The sequence below is a fragment of the Liolophura sinensis genome, chromosome 4 (assembly GCF_032854445.1).
Source record: "Liolophura sinensis isolate JHLJ2023 chromosome 4, CUHK_Ljap_v2, whole genome shotgun sequence".
In the NCBI taxonomy this organism is placed as follows: Eukaryota; Metazoa; Mollusca; class Polyplacophora; order Chitonida; family Chitonidae; genus Liolophura; species Liolophura sinensis.
The window spans coordinates 24,822,867-24,839,651 of record NC_088298.1 but is presented as its reverse complement, the minus strand read 5'-3'; the positions used below and the strand labels follow the sequence as shown (position 1 = coordinate 24,839,651).

The 16,785-nt window shown below is 40.0% G+C and overlaps 1 protein-coding gene across 1 annotated transcript in view; it reads left to right on the top strand.

Moving 5' to 3' along the window:
* LOC135464604 (alsin-like) overlaps positions 1–16,785 on the top strand; it is a 72,692-nt gene that overhangs the window by 27,086 nt on the left and 28,821 nt on the right. The window contains 15 exon segments of the mRNA XM_064742048.1: positions 598–1,086; positions 1,089–2,318; positions 3,340–3,439; positions 4,472–4,568; positions 4,789–4,863; positions 5,525–5,637; positions 6,159–6,222; positions 7,524–7,701; positions 8,321–8,403; positions 8,938–9,110; positions 9,689–9,848; positions 11,705–11,836; positions 12,311–12,439; positions 16,173–16,243; positions 16,413–16,479. Coding sequence (XP_064598118.1) covers positions 598–1,086; positions 1,089–2,318; positions 3,340–3,439; positions 4,472–4,568; positions 4,789–4,863; positions 5,525–5,637; positions 6,159–6,222; positions 7,524–7,701; positions 8,321–8,403; positions 8,938–9,110; positions 9,689–9,848; positions 11,705–11,836; positions 12,311–12,439; positions 16,173–16,243; positions 16,413–16,479 — 3,161 coding nt within the window.

Genomic DNA, 16,785 nt, shown 5'->3' with positions numbered 1-16,785 from the left:
TCAGATCATGCAGGCCGGGAATTACGTTCAATTCACTTTCAAAAAAAATTTTAAAAAATAACCACTGACCAACCAGACTTCAAAAAACAGGGTTTTTTACCCGCAGCAAACAACTTTTTAATGATGTCCTGGGGTATCGATGATACAGTGTGATGATCAGATGCACATGTCAACCGGGATGGCAGAGTTGTCCACATATCAGTAAATACAAGCCATCCTTAGACTGAATTTTCGGGCTAATTACGTGTTGGGGTGTGCACTTGGGGTGGAGGTCAACAGTAGGCCCTTAAAAATGTATGAGAATCGAAATATTCAACAGTGAGGTGCCCTTCACCTCCTGCCCTTCTGAGGCCAGATTAGGCCCTGCGGTCCCTGTTAAAACAGAATGGTTTTAAAAATTAGTAGGCCTACATCATTTATTTTTTCATGGGGTTTCTTCTTTTCTGTTATTTTTTTTTAAGATGGAGATCACTAAGACATGTAACTAGAAGATTTTACCGTGTGGGAAAAGTCATTTTTGGCCTGATCATCTTTCTATAACTAAAATCTGATGGTGTGACATTCTAAAATTAAAATGTTTGTTTTACATAACTACAGATAAACATGTTGTGGACGTTGTGTGCGGGTACACTCACTCCGCAGCCGTTTGTGAGAATGGGGATGTCTACTGCTGGGGAGAGACATCTGGTGGTGAGTGCGGGACAGGAAAAGATGACACGATTATCTCCCCTGAAAAGGTGGACTTTCCCAATCCAGAAGCTGATCAACCTGGTGTTAGGATTAAACAGGTGGCGTGCGGGCAAAACCACACGTTGGCTTTGTCATACGATGGTGAAATTTGGGCATGGGGAAGCGGAATTCAGCTAGGGGTCAAGGACGTCACCATAGCAACCAATCCAATTCTTGTAGATAGGCTTGTTGGCCGGACTGTGTTGGCAGTATGCTGCGGAAAGAAACATAGCATGGCTCTGGTCGAAAGAGTAACTGCAGCATCTCCGGAAACACCTCGTTCTTCTCATGGAAGTAAGCCAAATTTGACATCAAACGATGATGATGTGTCGACCTGTGCAGCCTGCAATGAAGAGATTTCAGTTTCACAGAAACTATTGACACATGTATTATAAGTGATAAGCACAAGTGTCTCATAGAGTCTGAAATGTCACCGACAGAGTTTTCGGCCACAGCTTTGCCACATTCCTGCAGTCGAGGGAAGAAAGCATCTTCTCAATTTCCTGCAAAAGAAAAACGAGCTACTGCTCCTGCTGCCAATGCTAATGCAAAAGATCCCAGACTTACCCCAACCAAATCAACGTCAAGTGACCCCATGACAGAGGAAGTGCAAGAAAAGGCGCCACCTAGTGTGACTGAGAAGCCAAGGGAGTCAACTCAGATAAGGGAAGAGGCTGCTGAAGAAAAAGTTGGTGGTGCAGCTTCAGACTGCGTGGACAGCACTCAGCAAAAAGATGTGGGGCACTCACAGAACGAGGACAAGTCCTTGAAGCCGGAAAGAAGTGCCGAGAAAATTCAGTTGGCTGGTGACGCAAAAAGTGTGTCAGCAGACATACACGATGCTCAAAAATCCAGCTCAACTAACACCTCAGATGAAGATGCAGCCATTTGGAAACTCCGGCCAGAATTCAAAGCAAAATGTCAAATAACGCCACCAAACACATCCCCTCATACAGCTCCGAGTAAATCTGAAGGATCCATAAAAGTCGATAGCAGTGAATCGGCCGCCAGTGGCAGCAAAATCTCGAGGTCAGGGAGCACCTTAATAGACAAGTCTAAGGCGCGCAAATACTTGGCAAAGCAATTGGAAGAAGGCGACACAATGGACGAAAAGCAGAACACAGCAAAAAACGCACAGCCTGCGCCACCTGATTCCCCTTCGCTTTCAGCATTTGAGAGCATGTTTTCGTCCACCATGGTTTCAAGTATGCAACAGGTCACGAGCATCACCAGCAAGGCCTTCAGCAACTTTCGATCTTTTGTATCGGGAACCCCTACAGACATTGACAACGTTGATAAAGCGATCGGCGAAGACTTAAGCCATGTGTCCAATGAGAAGGATACAGCCAGTGCGTCATCTTCTGGTTCCGTGGCAGAGTCCTCTTTTATGAGCAGCCCTGATGATACCTCAGCTGTCATGTCCAAGTCAACCAATTCGCTGAATCTTAGCCCGGAAACTCCTCGACGCAACTTTTCACAGTCGTCAGAACGAGATAGCACCAGCCAATCAGACGCAAAAAGACATTCGGCTGTTTTACAGGGCCAACATTTAATGGCACAAAAGAATACTTCCACTCAGAAAGATCAAAGTAAGTTTGTATTCTAAGATTGTCCATGGGTGAAATTAATGCTACATGCATGTATACTTATTGTTAGCTTGCCTGTACTGCGTAGCTTATGTCATACCCTGAGCCTCAGTGTCAGCATCCAAGTAACAGGGAAAACAATGTTAAACAAAATGTTAGGGGTGGTATCTTACATGTACAGTATTCAGCTGAGGTTTTGCACACATGTAGAGAACATTAACACGAGGGGATTGTCTGTCGTTGATGCTCTGTATGCATGCTAATTACTGTAAATTACAAAATTTATGATTTAAATACTTTACACAATTGAGCTGATGTTTTGTATTCAAGTGTCTCCTACAGGCGAGCTCTTTAGTAGCCTTGATACCAAATCTGAATTTACAGCTGTGAATACATGTAGATTGACAGATCATGGTGGTGGTGTCTAGATGTTTTCTAAAATTCTTTCCAATGGCTGTAAGACACAAGAGTTGAGGTGAACACAGCAGATGTAAATACCCAAACAAATTTCTTTGAAATGTGTGTTTATTTATTTGATTGATGTTTTATGTAGTACTTAAGAATAATTTCACTTATACATGTATGAGGGCGACCAGCATTATGGTGAGAGAAAAGCAGGCAGATCTTGGGGGGAAATCCTGGCATGACTTGTGAAAGGCTGCTTGGTCATTGTGTTGCTCTAGCGTGCTAACCACTAGGCTACAGGTGCCCCTTGTTTGAAATGTATTAAGGAATACCAGGAGTATTTTAAAGGGTAACCCTAAAAGTACTTAAATTTTGGGTTTTGGTGGGTACATTCATGTAGTAAATAGTAAACTTATGTATTTATTTAATTGATTGGTGTTTTACACCATATACTAAAAAATATTTCACTTACCCTCATTTCTCAACATTTTGGCATATGAAAGAGAAACTTTCATTGTAATTTGTTCACATTTCATTTTTGAGACAAAACTACAAAGGGTGCATTGGCCTGATTTTTGTACATGAAACTGTATTTTTGCATTTATTTCAGTGTTTTCAGATCATGTTACCAGGGAGTCACTCGGTACTATGGAAACAGAGATATGGACCTGGGGTAGAAACAACAAGGGGCAGCTGGGACATGGGGACATGGAAGACAGGTAAATTGGGGTTATCATGGGGACCAATGCTGTGTAACAAGAGCAGCCTTCCAGTAGGGTAGAAACAACAAGGGGCAGCTGGGTCATGGGGACATGGAAGACAGGTAAATTGGGGTTATCATAGGGACCAATGCTGTGTAGCGGAAGCAGCCTTCCAGTGGGGTAGAAGCAACATGGGGCAGCTGGGACATGGGGACATGGAAGACAGGTAAATTGGGGTTATCATAGGGACCAATGCTGTGTAACAAGAGCAGCCTTCCAGTGGGGTAGAAGCAACACGGGGCAGCTTGGACATGGGGACATGGAAAACAGGTAAATTGGGGTTATCATAGGGACCAATGCTGTGTAACAAGAGCAGCCTTCCAGTGGGGTAGAAGCAACACGGGGCAGCTTGGACATGGGGACATGGAAGACAGGTAAATTGGGGTTATCATAGGGACCAATACTGTGTAACGGAAGCAGCCTTCCAGTGGGGTAGAAACAACAAGGGGCAGCTGGGTCATGGGGACATGGAAGACAGGTAAATTGGGGTTATCATGGGGACCAATGCTGTGTAACAAGAGCAGCCTTCCAGTGGGGTAGAAACAACACGGGGAAGCTGGGACATGGGGACATGGAAAACAGGTAAATTGGGGTTATCATAGGGACCAATGCTGTTTAACGGTAGCAGATTTCCAGTGGGGTAGAAGCAACATGGGGCAGCTTGGACGTGGAGACTTGAAGTGTTTTTAGTGATAGCCATGAGTACATCTGCATTGGTGACTGAAAAATCTAAGTGACATCCCTTTGCTACTTGAGTCATTTTTCATCCCACCATAATGCTGGCTGCCGTCTTATATAAGTGAAATATGCTTGAGTACAGTGTAAAACAACAATCAAATAAATAAACAAATAAATAAATAAATAAATAAAGTCATTGGACTTTATAATTAGCAAAGGCATATGTTTTGTATCATGAATCTTAGAATCAGAATTTGTGTAAAAGTGAAATCCATCTTGGCATCGGATATATATGTTTTTGTTGTCTTCCAGGGCCTACCCTTGCTGCATCAAAATGCTTTCCAACAAGAATATTGTGAAAGTAGTAGCTGGAGCTTCACACGCTTTAGCTTTGACAGCCAGTTCACAGGTAAGCAGTTTTGTTAATCGAGCAGTTTGAAGATAAAAGTGTATCTACTTTTAGAAGAAGTCAGTAATTTAGTTATCTTTCTCTCCAACAATTGGCCACTGTAATGGAGCTGTTTTATCGTAATTGGTTTATGTCTGGTAAAAACTTTAGGTTTTAACATTTTCGCTTTATTTTGATTTCTTTTTTAAATCTGGTACAATTTTATTTATTTCAACTACAGGTGTATTCATGGGGGATAAACACGTCCGGTCAGCTGGGTCATTCAGAAGATGGACCCTCCCCCACCAAAGTAAAGGTGAGATTCACCATGGACAGGATGGTAAAACAGTATGTTATATATTTACTGTAATTCTTTAAGCTACATTCTGAAGGCATTATTCTATGTAGATGGACACAATTATACTTTTTGTGAAGCTCTGACTTTGGCCAACCCATCCAATGTAATTTTGTTCTTTAAATCAAATTAAAAAGTTGCATATATGGCACTGAAAGTTGTCCCTTCATAACTGTTCCTGTGCAGAAAGGTTGAGGGATTACATGCACAGAAACATTTGTCAGGCCCAGCTCCATGAAAATGGCCATCATAGTTAAACATAAAAAGTTTTGCGTTCTTAGAAAAAATAGTAACGTGGCCATTTTGGTTTTGTTGTGGACAGACATTCTGTAAGTCTTTCACCTTTTCAAGCCACTAAAGCACTTTTTTTCAGTGAAATTTATGCATACAATTATGCTGAAAATGGTGCTAAAATGATTTGTTTTTTGTCACAAAAGATGCAAGCTTTGTAAAACTTTTCAAAATAGGTATCTACACCATGTAGTTCTTTCAAAATGTTGGTCGCAGAGGTCATTGAAAAGGTTGAAGATTTAGGTACCTAGTAATCTGATGCCTGTGACATGTACAGAAAGAACTTTCAAAAGACTTGTTCTGTTTCTTAATGTTGGTGTTGGTGTTGCAGTCGCTGAGCGCGTACCCTGTCTGGGACATCGCTGGTGGTCAGAACCATTCCCTGTTTCTGGTTGACTCCACGGGATTCATGCCGGACGTGTGCTACTGTGGAAAACAGCCAAGGTAAGAGTTACTTGCCCTTTGTTTTCAGTTGATAAATTTTTTATTTATATTTTTAACTGGTGTTTTATGCCGTACTCAAAAATATTTCACTTATACGATGGCGGCCAGCATTATGGTGGGAGGAAACCAAGCACGGCGCGGAGGAAACCCACGACCATCAGCAGGTTGCTGAAGACCTTCTCACATACATAGGTATGTACATACATACATACATACATGCGTACGTACGTACGTACGTATATGTGTACGTACGTACCATTTGACTGTGGGTGGAAATCTGTTTGTCAGTTACTTGCTAAAGGAAGGTGGTTTTCTCTGAGCACATAAGTAAAAAATTCCTGTTTTGCAGTGAGGCAGCATTTTAAATAAATCTGCATTGACAGGGGCTTGTTGTAAGTGGACACTGATGTGATGTGATTGAAATGTTGTGGAAAATGGGCTTTTAATTTAAATTGAAATATAATCCCAAACTGAAGAATTATGTTTTTTTTTATTTCTGTATCTATATGTATGTTTAACAGTGAAGGCGTGTATGCTCCAGTCGTGAAAACTGCAAAACCCGTGGGTTTAACATTTCTGAAAAAGGTGAGTATCTATAATTCTTCAACATTTTTGCATGTTTGCCAGGTGTTTATATTTAAGCATGCTCTGAAGGCATTTTTCTGCACGGGCTGATAAAATTACACTTTTTGTGAACTCCTGAAATTGGCCAATTCAAAAAATGTACTGTTGCCTCCAAAATCTAAGTAAAAATGTGCATGAATGGCACTGAAAATTGCTCTTTCATATTTAGGGTATCTATAACGCTAACAGGAACGGTTTCCTGCTGAGTGTAAGTATGTACGTTTACAATTGCAAAACTGTTTTTTTATAATAGAAGGAACACTAGGCAGGCCCCTGCAGGATCATGAATCAGTGAATCAGTACACTATAGGCAGACATTATGTAGTCTTCCAGTGACCCAGGAGCCTCTCACCAGTGGTCACAGAGAGTTCAAGTCCAGTCCATGCTGGCTTCCTCTCTGGGTGGATCTGGGAAGGTTTGCGGATGGTTGTGAGTTCCCCTGGGCTCTGCCAGGTTTCCTCCCACCATAATGCTTGATGTCGTTATATAAGTGAAACATTCTTGAGTATGATGTAAAAAAAGTTCATGAAAGAAATAAATAAATATATAGTCTTATCTTGCAGTATTATTCTGGAACTTAGATTTGAATAGGAATGCTAATTTTTGTCATCAAGGTTTAAGACATCCGTTTGTATTAAAATAACAATCGCAAAGGATGAGTCACAATTTTGGGTGAAGTAAACTATTTTGAAGCTAAGACTGTTAAGTCTAACTTAGGTTTCAGACAGCTTCTTGGTGCTGGAGCCAATTGTATACATATACATATACATATACAAGCATGCTCAGCTACACTTGAACCAGGCCCGACCAGAACCAGACTCTGTAGGCTTTCCATTATATAGATGAATTTTGAATTGATTTCCTGATACAGAATAATAATCAGTTTTTGAGTTGATTATTACTTGTCTAAATAGTAAATGTGTTATGTTTATACACCCATATGCTCGTTACCATAACCTACCACCTGTACCTGTCTACAGCTTAACTCTCAGGCTGTGTCAGGTATGTGTACCTCGATGTATCCATGCTTGTTGGCTTAGCCTCATGTTTCTACCAACAAACCTCATGTTTCTACCAACAAACCTCATGATTCTACCAACAAACCTCATGATTCTACCAACAAACCTCATGGACATCGTATCAAAATTGAGTACACCATAAAAGCTACAAATTATAAACTGCTGACTGCTGAATTAAAAAAAAAAAAATAAAATAAAACACCATCCCTTAATTAGACAATTTTCAATTTTATCTTTTATCAGGCTCAAACAGGCTGGATAAGAAGAGTGATCACCAAGGGAGACAACTGTCTGTGTCTGGTGGATAAGAACAACCAAGGCGGCAGAGCCACACAGTTTGAGTTCGCATCTACAGAGCGGACATTTAACATGCTCATGTTGAAGATTGCTACACAGTTGACTAGGCCTTTGCACAAGTCAGGTTAGTAATTTCCCCGGTTACTATGCCAACCTTTTTTGTCCGTAAATGTCTTAATGTGAATAAACACATAAAGAGGTAAATAAACGAATCAGGATCTGCCGAAAACTGCTGCAAACTACGTACACTTACGTTGTTAGATTCTTGTAACTGACTTCACTGCAGTGAACTGTTTGAATTCTATGGTATTCAGTCAAAACAAAACAGAATTTCAAAAAAAGCTCTTTTCTTGGATATAGGTTTAGATCAATAGTTTTTGTATACTATGTATACTTGTAGTGTTAGATCTATAGTTTTTAGTGGCATTTTTACCAACTTTACTGTTTTGTTGACTTTCTCTTTAAAGAAAATAAATCAGGTTCCATTCTTTTTAATATGGTACACATTGTGATTATCTAATGGTGTTAAGCAGGATTGAATACCAGTAAACATTTGTGAACAATCAAATAAATTAACAAAGATTAATGTGGCCAAATTCCAGATGGAATTATGCATATGTTTGGGAAAGTGATTTAAAAATTTTTTTTTTTTTGGCCTTTCTTTAGGATTTTTTCTCTGTCAAATTTCTGATGACATGTATTACCATGTAGTAATCATGTGTCTTTATGTTTTTTCACGACAGACTTTTTTTCCTCCTTGGAGCTACAGCCTTACAAACTGACATTGCTCAGAATGCTGGAGGCTTTCATATCTCTTACCAGGAAGGTCAGTAAAATATGAAAAAAGAAAATGCTTGGAAAAGGTGAAAACCTTAAAAAATTAAACCTTGAATTTCAAAATACAAGGGTCAGTAAATAGGAAAGGCATAGAAACCTGAAATAATTGAAAATGAAATGATTGGATATAGGGGAAAATGTGAAAGGCTTAAAAAAAGTCAAAACCCAGAAGTAGTCATGCCCTCATTCCTCAACCTTTTTGCATATGAAAGGGCAACTACCAATGTGATTTTAATATGCATCATTTCAATTTGTTTTTGGGAAAAAAACTGCAATGGTTGGGTTTGCCCAATGTCAGGGCTTTACAGAAAGTACAATGTTTTCAGCCTATAGAGAATAATGGCCTAAGAATGTGCTTGAATAAAAATCTTGCAAACATGCGAATAGGTTCAAGAAATACAGTAGCATGGAATATGAAAAAAAGGAAAAAAATTTTCAAATATGAAAATTTCAGATTCATTGTGGAGCGTGTCGCACCTCTGCAGGTTTCTCTGATGATTAGCTCTCTCATTTTGTTCTTCAGATTGGTAGGGGCAGTGTTGAAATGACGAAGCTGATACGAGACGGAAGCAGCATCATGGATGCACAGATCTTGAGCCACTTTCAGGAGTTTGTTGTTGAGTTCCACAAATATTCCAGAGCCTTTTGTGACTTCTTGGCTGTGGGAGGATTTGAGTATTGTGCCAAGCTGGGAGGGTGAGTTTTTAGTGAGAGGATTTGAATATTGTGCAAATCTGGGAGGGTGAGTTTTTAGTGAGAGGATTTGAGTATTGTGGTAAGCTGGGAGGGTTAACTTTTAGTATGAGGGTTTGAGTTTTGTGGTAAGCTGGGAGGGTGAACTTTTAGTGAGAGGATTTGAGTATTGTGGTAAGCTGGGAGGGTAAGTTTATAGTGGGAGGATTTGAGTATTGTTTCAAGCTGGGAAGGGGAGTTTCAGTAGTAAGAGGAGAGTGGGTGGATTTGAGTATTGTGCTCTGGAACCAGCTCAAAAGTGTTATAAAGTTAAGTCAGGTTTAAATCTTAATGCCAGTCTCATCATAATGCAAAGTAAATGGCACTCTAATCTGGACTAATGTTAATACGGGGCTTGTGGCCTGACACATTTTTTGTAACAGCTGTGCCCTGATTAAAGGTGTTAAATGATACATTGTGAGTAAGTGTACATATCTCTGTATTATGAGAGTAAACCATTTCCATTAAATAACTGACAGAGAATCACTGACTTTGCAAATGGTGCTTTTAACCACTGTTTACTTATGTTTTTCTCCTTTCAGTCAATTTTTTGACAAATCCTCACCCGTGTTTCAAGAGCTTTTGGATTTTGTGTCCAAGAGCAACCATGCCCAAAACTTCAGCCTTGTTATGAAAATACCATTTGATAGGCTGAAAGAATACTGCCGGCTAACCAACAAGATGACTCTAAATTACCCAACAGTGAGTACTTGACATTTTCATGCAATTTAATTGCTTGTTACCTGTAGAGTCTTGTTACCTGTAGCTGCCAGTTTGGTTTGCTTATTCGGGCATTTCAAAAGCCTGGGCAGTAGTTAACACAGATGATGATTTGAGAGATAAAATGGGAACGTATAGGGAATTTATGTGTGAATTACCTGCCTGGTATTCATCAGAAATTATGTTATGTTAGAGAATAAAATGCTGTCACAGCATTTAGCAAAGTGTAGTTTTGATGTGATGTTGTAGTCTAACACTGGTTTGAATCAATCGACTTCCATGTTATTCAGAGAGGTCAACTTTTTGTGAATATTCTTGAGCACGGTGTAAAACAAAAATGAATTAAATAAAATAAATCAACTCCTCGTAAAACCTGTAACTGCAAATAAAGTGTCAAGTGTTTGGCTGTGTGTACCCTATATCTTCTCATTTTTGGGACAAAATATGTATGGAATTGTAGCAGAAATATTGAGTTTCTTTTTTCTCACATGGTTAGACCATCTAACCATGAACAACGTACTCATATCTTTACTTTTCCAAAAGGCTGGCAAAGAAATGTAATATTCTACTTTCAACACTACTAATATCTGTCCCAAAAATTAGAACAATTAGGGTAGATAATAGAGTTTAGTGGTTTTTTTTCTTTTTGGGCTGATAGACCAATTTATCTGCTATGCACTGCTATTATCTTCTATACGCTGCTGTTATCTGCTATATGCTGCTATTATCAGCTATACGCTGCTATTATCTGCTATACGCTGCTATTATCTTCTATACGCTGCTGTTATCTGTTATATGCTGCTATTATCTGCTGTACGCTGCTATTATCTGCTATACGCTGCTGTTATCTGTATATACTGCTGTTATCTGTTATACGCTGCTATTATCTGCTGTACGCTGCTGTTATCTGCTATATGCTGCTGTTATCTGTATATACTGCTGTTATCTGTTATACGCTGATATTATCGGCTATACACTGCTATTAGGTGCTATATGCTGCTATTATCTGCGATACACTGCTATTATCTTTTATACGTTGCTATTATCTTCTATAGGCTGCTGTTATCTGTTATACACTGTTGTTATCTTCTAGACGTTGCTATTATCTGCCCTCATGCTGCTATTATCTGCTACACACTGCTGTTATCTTCAATACTGCTATACGCTGCTATTATCTGCTATACGCTGCTATTATCTGCTATACGCTGCTATTATCTGCTATACGCTGCTATTATCTGCTATACGCTGCTATTATCAGCTGTACGCTGCTATGTGCTGCTATTATCTGCTATACGCTGTTGCTATACTACACTATTATCTTCTATACGCTGTTATCTATGCTGTACGCTGCTGTTATCTTCTATACGCAGCTGTTATCTGCTGTACTACTCTATTATCTTCTATACACTGCTATTATCTGCTATACACTGCTATTATTGTCTATACACTACTGTTGTCTGCTATGCGCTGCTATTATCTTCTATCAGACCACGTAACTTACCAGCATGAGTCCATCAGAATTCACTTACATCTTCATTTTGCACACTACATTTTGGACACTACATTTTGGACACTACATTTTGGACATTACATTTTGGACACTACATTTTGGACACTACATTGTGGACACCACATTTTGCCATTTTATTTTACACTTTGAATGCATCCACATTCCAAACTATCTACCAGACGCTGGGTAATGGGGAACAGGAGAGGTTTCTTTTTTGTAACGAATGAAATTACCACCGATCCATCCACATTTTGATGTTTTTAGCTGTGATTAACGACTCTGTAAGTTATTAACGATTGACCACTTTCATTTTATATCATTTTGTAAGGATTCTGCAGAAGGGAAGCACCTTGTCAAGTGTTGTTTGCACTGGGAGGGTTTGAGAAGCACCATAACAACGGAGTACAACGTGGCAGAAACTACCCGAGCATTCTGGGATACGATCAGCAGCAGACTCGCCGTAAGTTTGGAACGAAATTATAATGTAATAATTCCAATTAAAATACTGTATTTGACGGAAAAATTTCATCCATGACCAAGGTACTCCTGGTTTGTGGTCCTGGTTGAGATCGTAGAAAGGTGTTTTGATGTTTGTTTGAAAGATAGGATGATGGCCTTCTGGAAAGATGTGAGTTCAATCCATGAAAATGATGAATAAATAACTTTATATGGGCTTTTCATCGATCTTGCCATTTTTTTCATATGGTTTGTGTGTGTTGTCTTGTTGTGACAAACTTTGCCATCTTATTCTAATGACTTTAGGAAATATTGCATGTTTAGAAATACTTCTACTTAGTGATTTCTGCGTGTACATTTTCTTTATATATTTTATATTGAAAAAATTAATGAATGTTTACTTCAGAATTTGTATAATTGTGTGAGTTATACCTGCGTTGTGTTTGATGATCTTCATGTATTTTTTTTCTTTATTCAGGAATCTTTGCGAGTACCAAAACGACGACTAATTAAGTCCAATAAGACTTGCCCTTTGACCTTGTATACAGCTGGCCGCTTCTCCGCCCACCTGTTCATCCTGTTTGACGACACATTTGTTCATGTACAGGTAATGTGCAGCTAGCCATTTCTGTTAGAAATACATAGTCTGCTTAGTGTATTGACTTATTAGCTCACCTGTATACAGTACAGACATAGTTTATACACTGAGTCTGCCTGGTTTCCTCCCACCATAATGCTGGCCACTGTCATATAAGTGGTATAGTCTTGAGTATGGTGTAAAACACCACTCAAATAAATAAATAAATATACCCTGAGTGTAGGTGTCAGCATCCAAAATTACTGAATTCCTGACTTCCTGTATTGTGTAATAGAATCACTGTCAAACAAAATGTTATGAGTGGTGTTTAAAAAAGTATGGTATGTGTTGAACTGAAGTTTTACATGCATATAAAGAACAGAGGCTCAAGGGGGATGTTCCATCGCTGATGCTCTGTGAGCATATGAAACACAATGACACAAGGGGATGTTCCATCAGTGATGCTCTGTGAGCATATAAAGTACAATGACACAAGGGGGATGTTCCATTTCTGATGCTCTGTGAGCATATAAAGCACACTGACACAAGGGGATGTTTCATCTTTGATGCTCTGTGAGCATATAAAGCACAATGGCACAAGGGAGATGTTCCATCAGTGATGCTCTGTGAGCATATAAAGCACAATGGCTCAAGGAGGATGTTCCATCGTTGATGCTCTGTGAGCATATAAAGCACAGTGACACAAGGGAGATGTTCCATTGCTGATGCTCTGTGAGCATATAAAGCACACTGACACAAGGGGATGTTCCATTGCTGATGCTCTGTGAGCATATAAAGCACAATGGCACAAGGGGATGTTCCATCGCTGATGCTCTGTGAGCATATAAAGCACACTGACACAAGGGGATGTTCCATTGCTGATGCTCTGTGAGCATATAAAGCACACTGACAAGGGGATGTTCCATTGCTGATGCTCTGTGAGCATATAAAGCACAGTGACACAAGGGAGATGTTCCATTGCTGATGCTCTGTGAGCATATAAAGCACAATGGCACAAGGGAATGTTCCATCGCTGATGCTCTGTGAGCATATAAAGAACAGAGGCTCAAGGAGGATGTTCCATCGCTGATGCTCTGTGAGCATATGAAACACAATGACACAAGGGGATGTTCCATCAGTGATGCTCTGTGAGCATATAAAGTACAATGACACAAGGGGGATGTTCCATTTCTGATGCTCTGTGAGCATATAAAGCACACTGACACAAGGGGATGTTTCATCTTTGATGCTCTGTGAGCATATAAAGCACAATGGCACAAGGGAGATGTTCCATCAGTGATGCTCTGTGAGCATATAAAGCACAATGGCTCAAGGAGGATGTTCCATCGTTGATGCTCTGTGAGCATATAAAGCACAGTGACACAAGGGAGATGTTCCATTGCTGATGCTCTGTGAGCATATAAAGCACACTGACACAAGGGGATGTTCCATTGCTGATGCTCTGTGAGCATATAAAGCACAATGGCACAAGGGAATGTTCCATTGCTGATGCTCTGTGAGCATATAAAGCACAATGGCACAAGGGGATGTTCCATCGCTGATGCTCTGTGAGCATATAAAGCACACTGACACAAGGGGATGTTCCATTGCTGATGCTCTGTGAGCATATAAAGCACACTGACAAGGGGATGTTCCATTGCTGATGCTCTGTGAGCATATAAAGCACAGTGACACAAGGGAGATGTTCCATTGCTGATGCTCTGTGAGCATATAAAGCACACTGACACAAGGGGATGTTCCATTGCTGATGCTCTGTGAGCATATAAAGCACAATGGCACAAGGGAATGTTCCATTGCTGATGCTCTGTGAGCATATAAAGCACACTGACACAAGGGGATGTTCCATTGCTGATGCTCTGTGAGCATATAAAGCACAATGGCACAAGGGAATGTTCCATTGCTGATGCTCTGTGAGCATATAAAGCACAATGGCACAAGGGGATGTTCCATCACTGATGCTCTGTGAGCATATAAAGCACACTGACACAAGGGGATGTTCTATTGCTGATGCTCTGTGAGCATATAAAGCACACTGACAAGGGGATGTTCCATTGCTGATGCTCTGTGAGCATATAAAGCACAATGGCACAAGGGGATGTTCCATCGCTGATGCTCTGTGAGCATATAAAGCACACTGACACAAGGGGATGTTCCATTGCTGATGCTCTGTGAGCATATAAAGCACACTGACAAGGGGATGTTCCATTGCTGATGCTCTGTGAGCATATAAAGCACAGTGACACAAGGGAGATGTTCCATTGCTGATGCTCTGTGAGCATATAAAGCACACTGACACAAGGGGATGTTCCATTGCTGATGCTCTGTGAGCATATAAAGCACAATGGCACAAGGGAATGTTCCATTGCTGATGCTCTGTGAGCATATAAAGCACACTGACACAAGGGGATGTTCCATTGCTGATGCTCTGTGAGCATATAAAGCACAATGGCACAAGGGAATGTTCCATTGCTGATGCTCTGTGAGCATATAAAGCACAATGGCACAAGGGGATGTTCCATCGCTGATGCTCTGTGAGCATATAAAGCACACTGACACAAGGGGATGTTCCATTGCTGATGCTCTGTGAGCATATAAAGCACACTGACAAGGGGATGTTCCATTGCTGATGCTCTGTGAGCATATAAAGCACAATGGCACAAGGGGATGTTCCATCGTTGATGCTCTGTGAGCATATAAAGCACACTGACACAAGGGGATGTTCCATTGCTGGTGCTCTGTGAGCATATAAAGCACAATGCCACAAGGGGATGTTCCATCGCTGATGCACTGTGAGCATATAAAATACAGTTAATTACTAGATTTATGATTTCAGGTCTTTATGCAATGAGGTGAAGTTTTGCATTCATGTGTCTCATACAGACAAGCTCTTTGATGGCTTTATTACCAAGTCTAAGTGAAATTTTGTTATTTGTTTCCTCTCTGATTGTGCAGACAGACTTACTGTATGTATTGTCAGGAATCTTTGGGAGTATTCTATGTGTTTCTTGTCTGATTGAGCAGACAGACTTACAGTGAAGAGTATGTGCATACTGTATGTATTGTCAGGAATCTTTGCGAGTATTCAGTGTGTTTCTTGTCTGATTGTGCAGACAGACTTACAGGGAAGAGTATGTGTATACTGTATGTATTGTTAGGAATCTTTTGCGAGTATTCAATGTGTTTCTTGTCTGATTGTGCAGACAGACTTACAATGAAGAGTATGTAAATACTGTATGTATTGTCAGGAATCTTTGCGAGTATTCAGTGTGTTTCTTGTCTGATTGTGCAGACAGACTTACAATGAAGAGTATGTAAATACTGTATGTATTGTCAGGAATCTTTGCGAGTATTCAGTGTGTTTCTTGTCTGATTGTGCAGACAGACTTACAGTGAATAGTATGTGCATACTGTATGTATTGTCAGGAATCTTTGTGAGTATTCAGTGTGTTTCTTGTCTGATTGTGCAGACAGACTTACAGGGAAGAGTATGTGAATACTTTTTGTATTGTTAGGAATCTTTGTGAGTATTTAGGTATTTCTTGTCTGATTTATAGCAAAAATTATACGTACACAGCATTTATTTCCCCCTAATCACCCCCAACCTTGTTATACCCACTCCCGTCCCCAGCATTTAGGATCCCAGGTGTAAAATTGCCAGTTACTGGATTTGTACTGTGGGCCTCCCAGGTTGGAAATATGTAGTTGTTGTTTTTTCTCACACTTCTATTTCTTGTTTTTGTAGGGGAGCTCTTTTCAAAGTTTCTCATTGTCACTTCTCTGGGTGGAAACACCCTCGGAAACAGAACAGTTGAGGTAATATTTTAGAATGCTAAAATTTTTGCTAGTAAATTTACAAAATGAACAGTGATTTTCTTAATTGTGAGCTAAGCAAGTCTGAGAAGTGTGTACAAATAAAATTATTCATTGTGAACTTCATTGTCTTGTTATTAATTGTTGTTGAAGTACGGGCTTTGTATTGTAGAAACGTGATTGTGGTAACTGCTCCAGAAGAGACCTTGACCTTGTGTGCTCCAAATCCTGAAAATAAAGTGAGTGTTTCTTTTGTTACAGCAATGAGACAGTTAGTGAATGAAGCTGTGTACAAAATTTCCACTAAATGTTGCACCATAGATGTCTTTTTAAGAGGGTGCCTCCATGACCTGGTGGTTCCCCAGGAACCTCTCACCAATGCAGTCGCTGTGAGTTCAAGTTCAGCTCAAGCTGGCTTCCTCTCCAGTTATACGGGGGAAGGTCTGCAGCAATCTGCATATGGTCATGGATTTTCCCTGGCACTGCTCTGTTTCTTCCCTCCATAATGCTGGCGGCCATCACACATGTATGTGAAGCATACATGA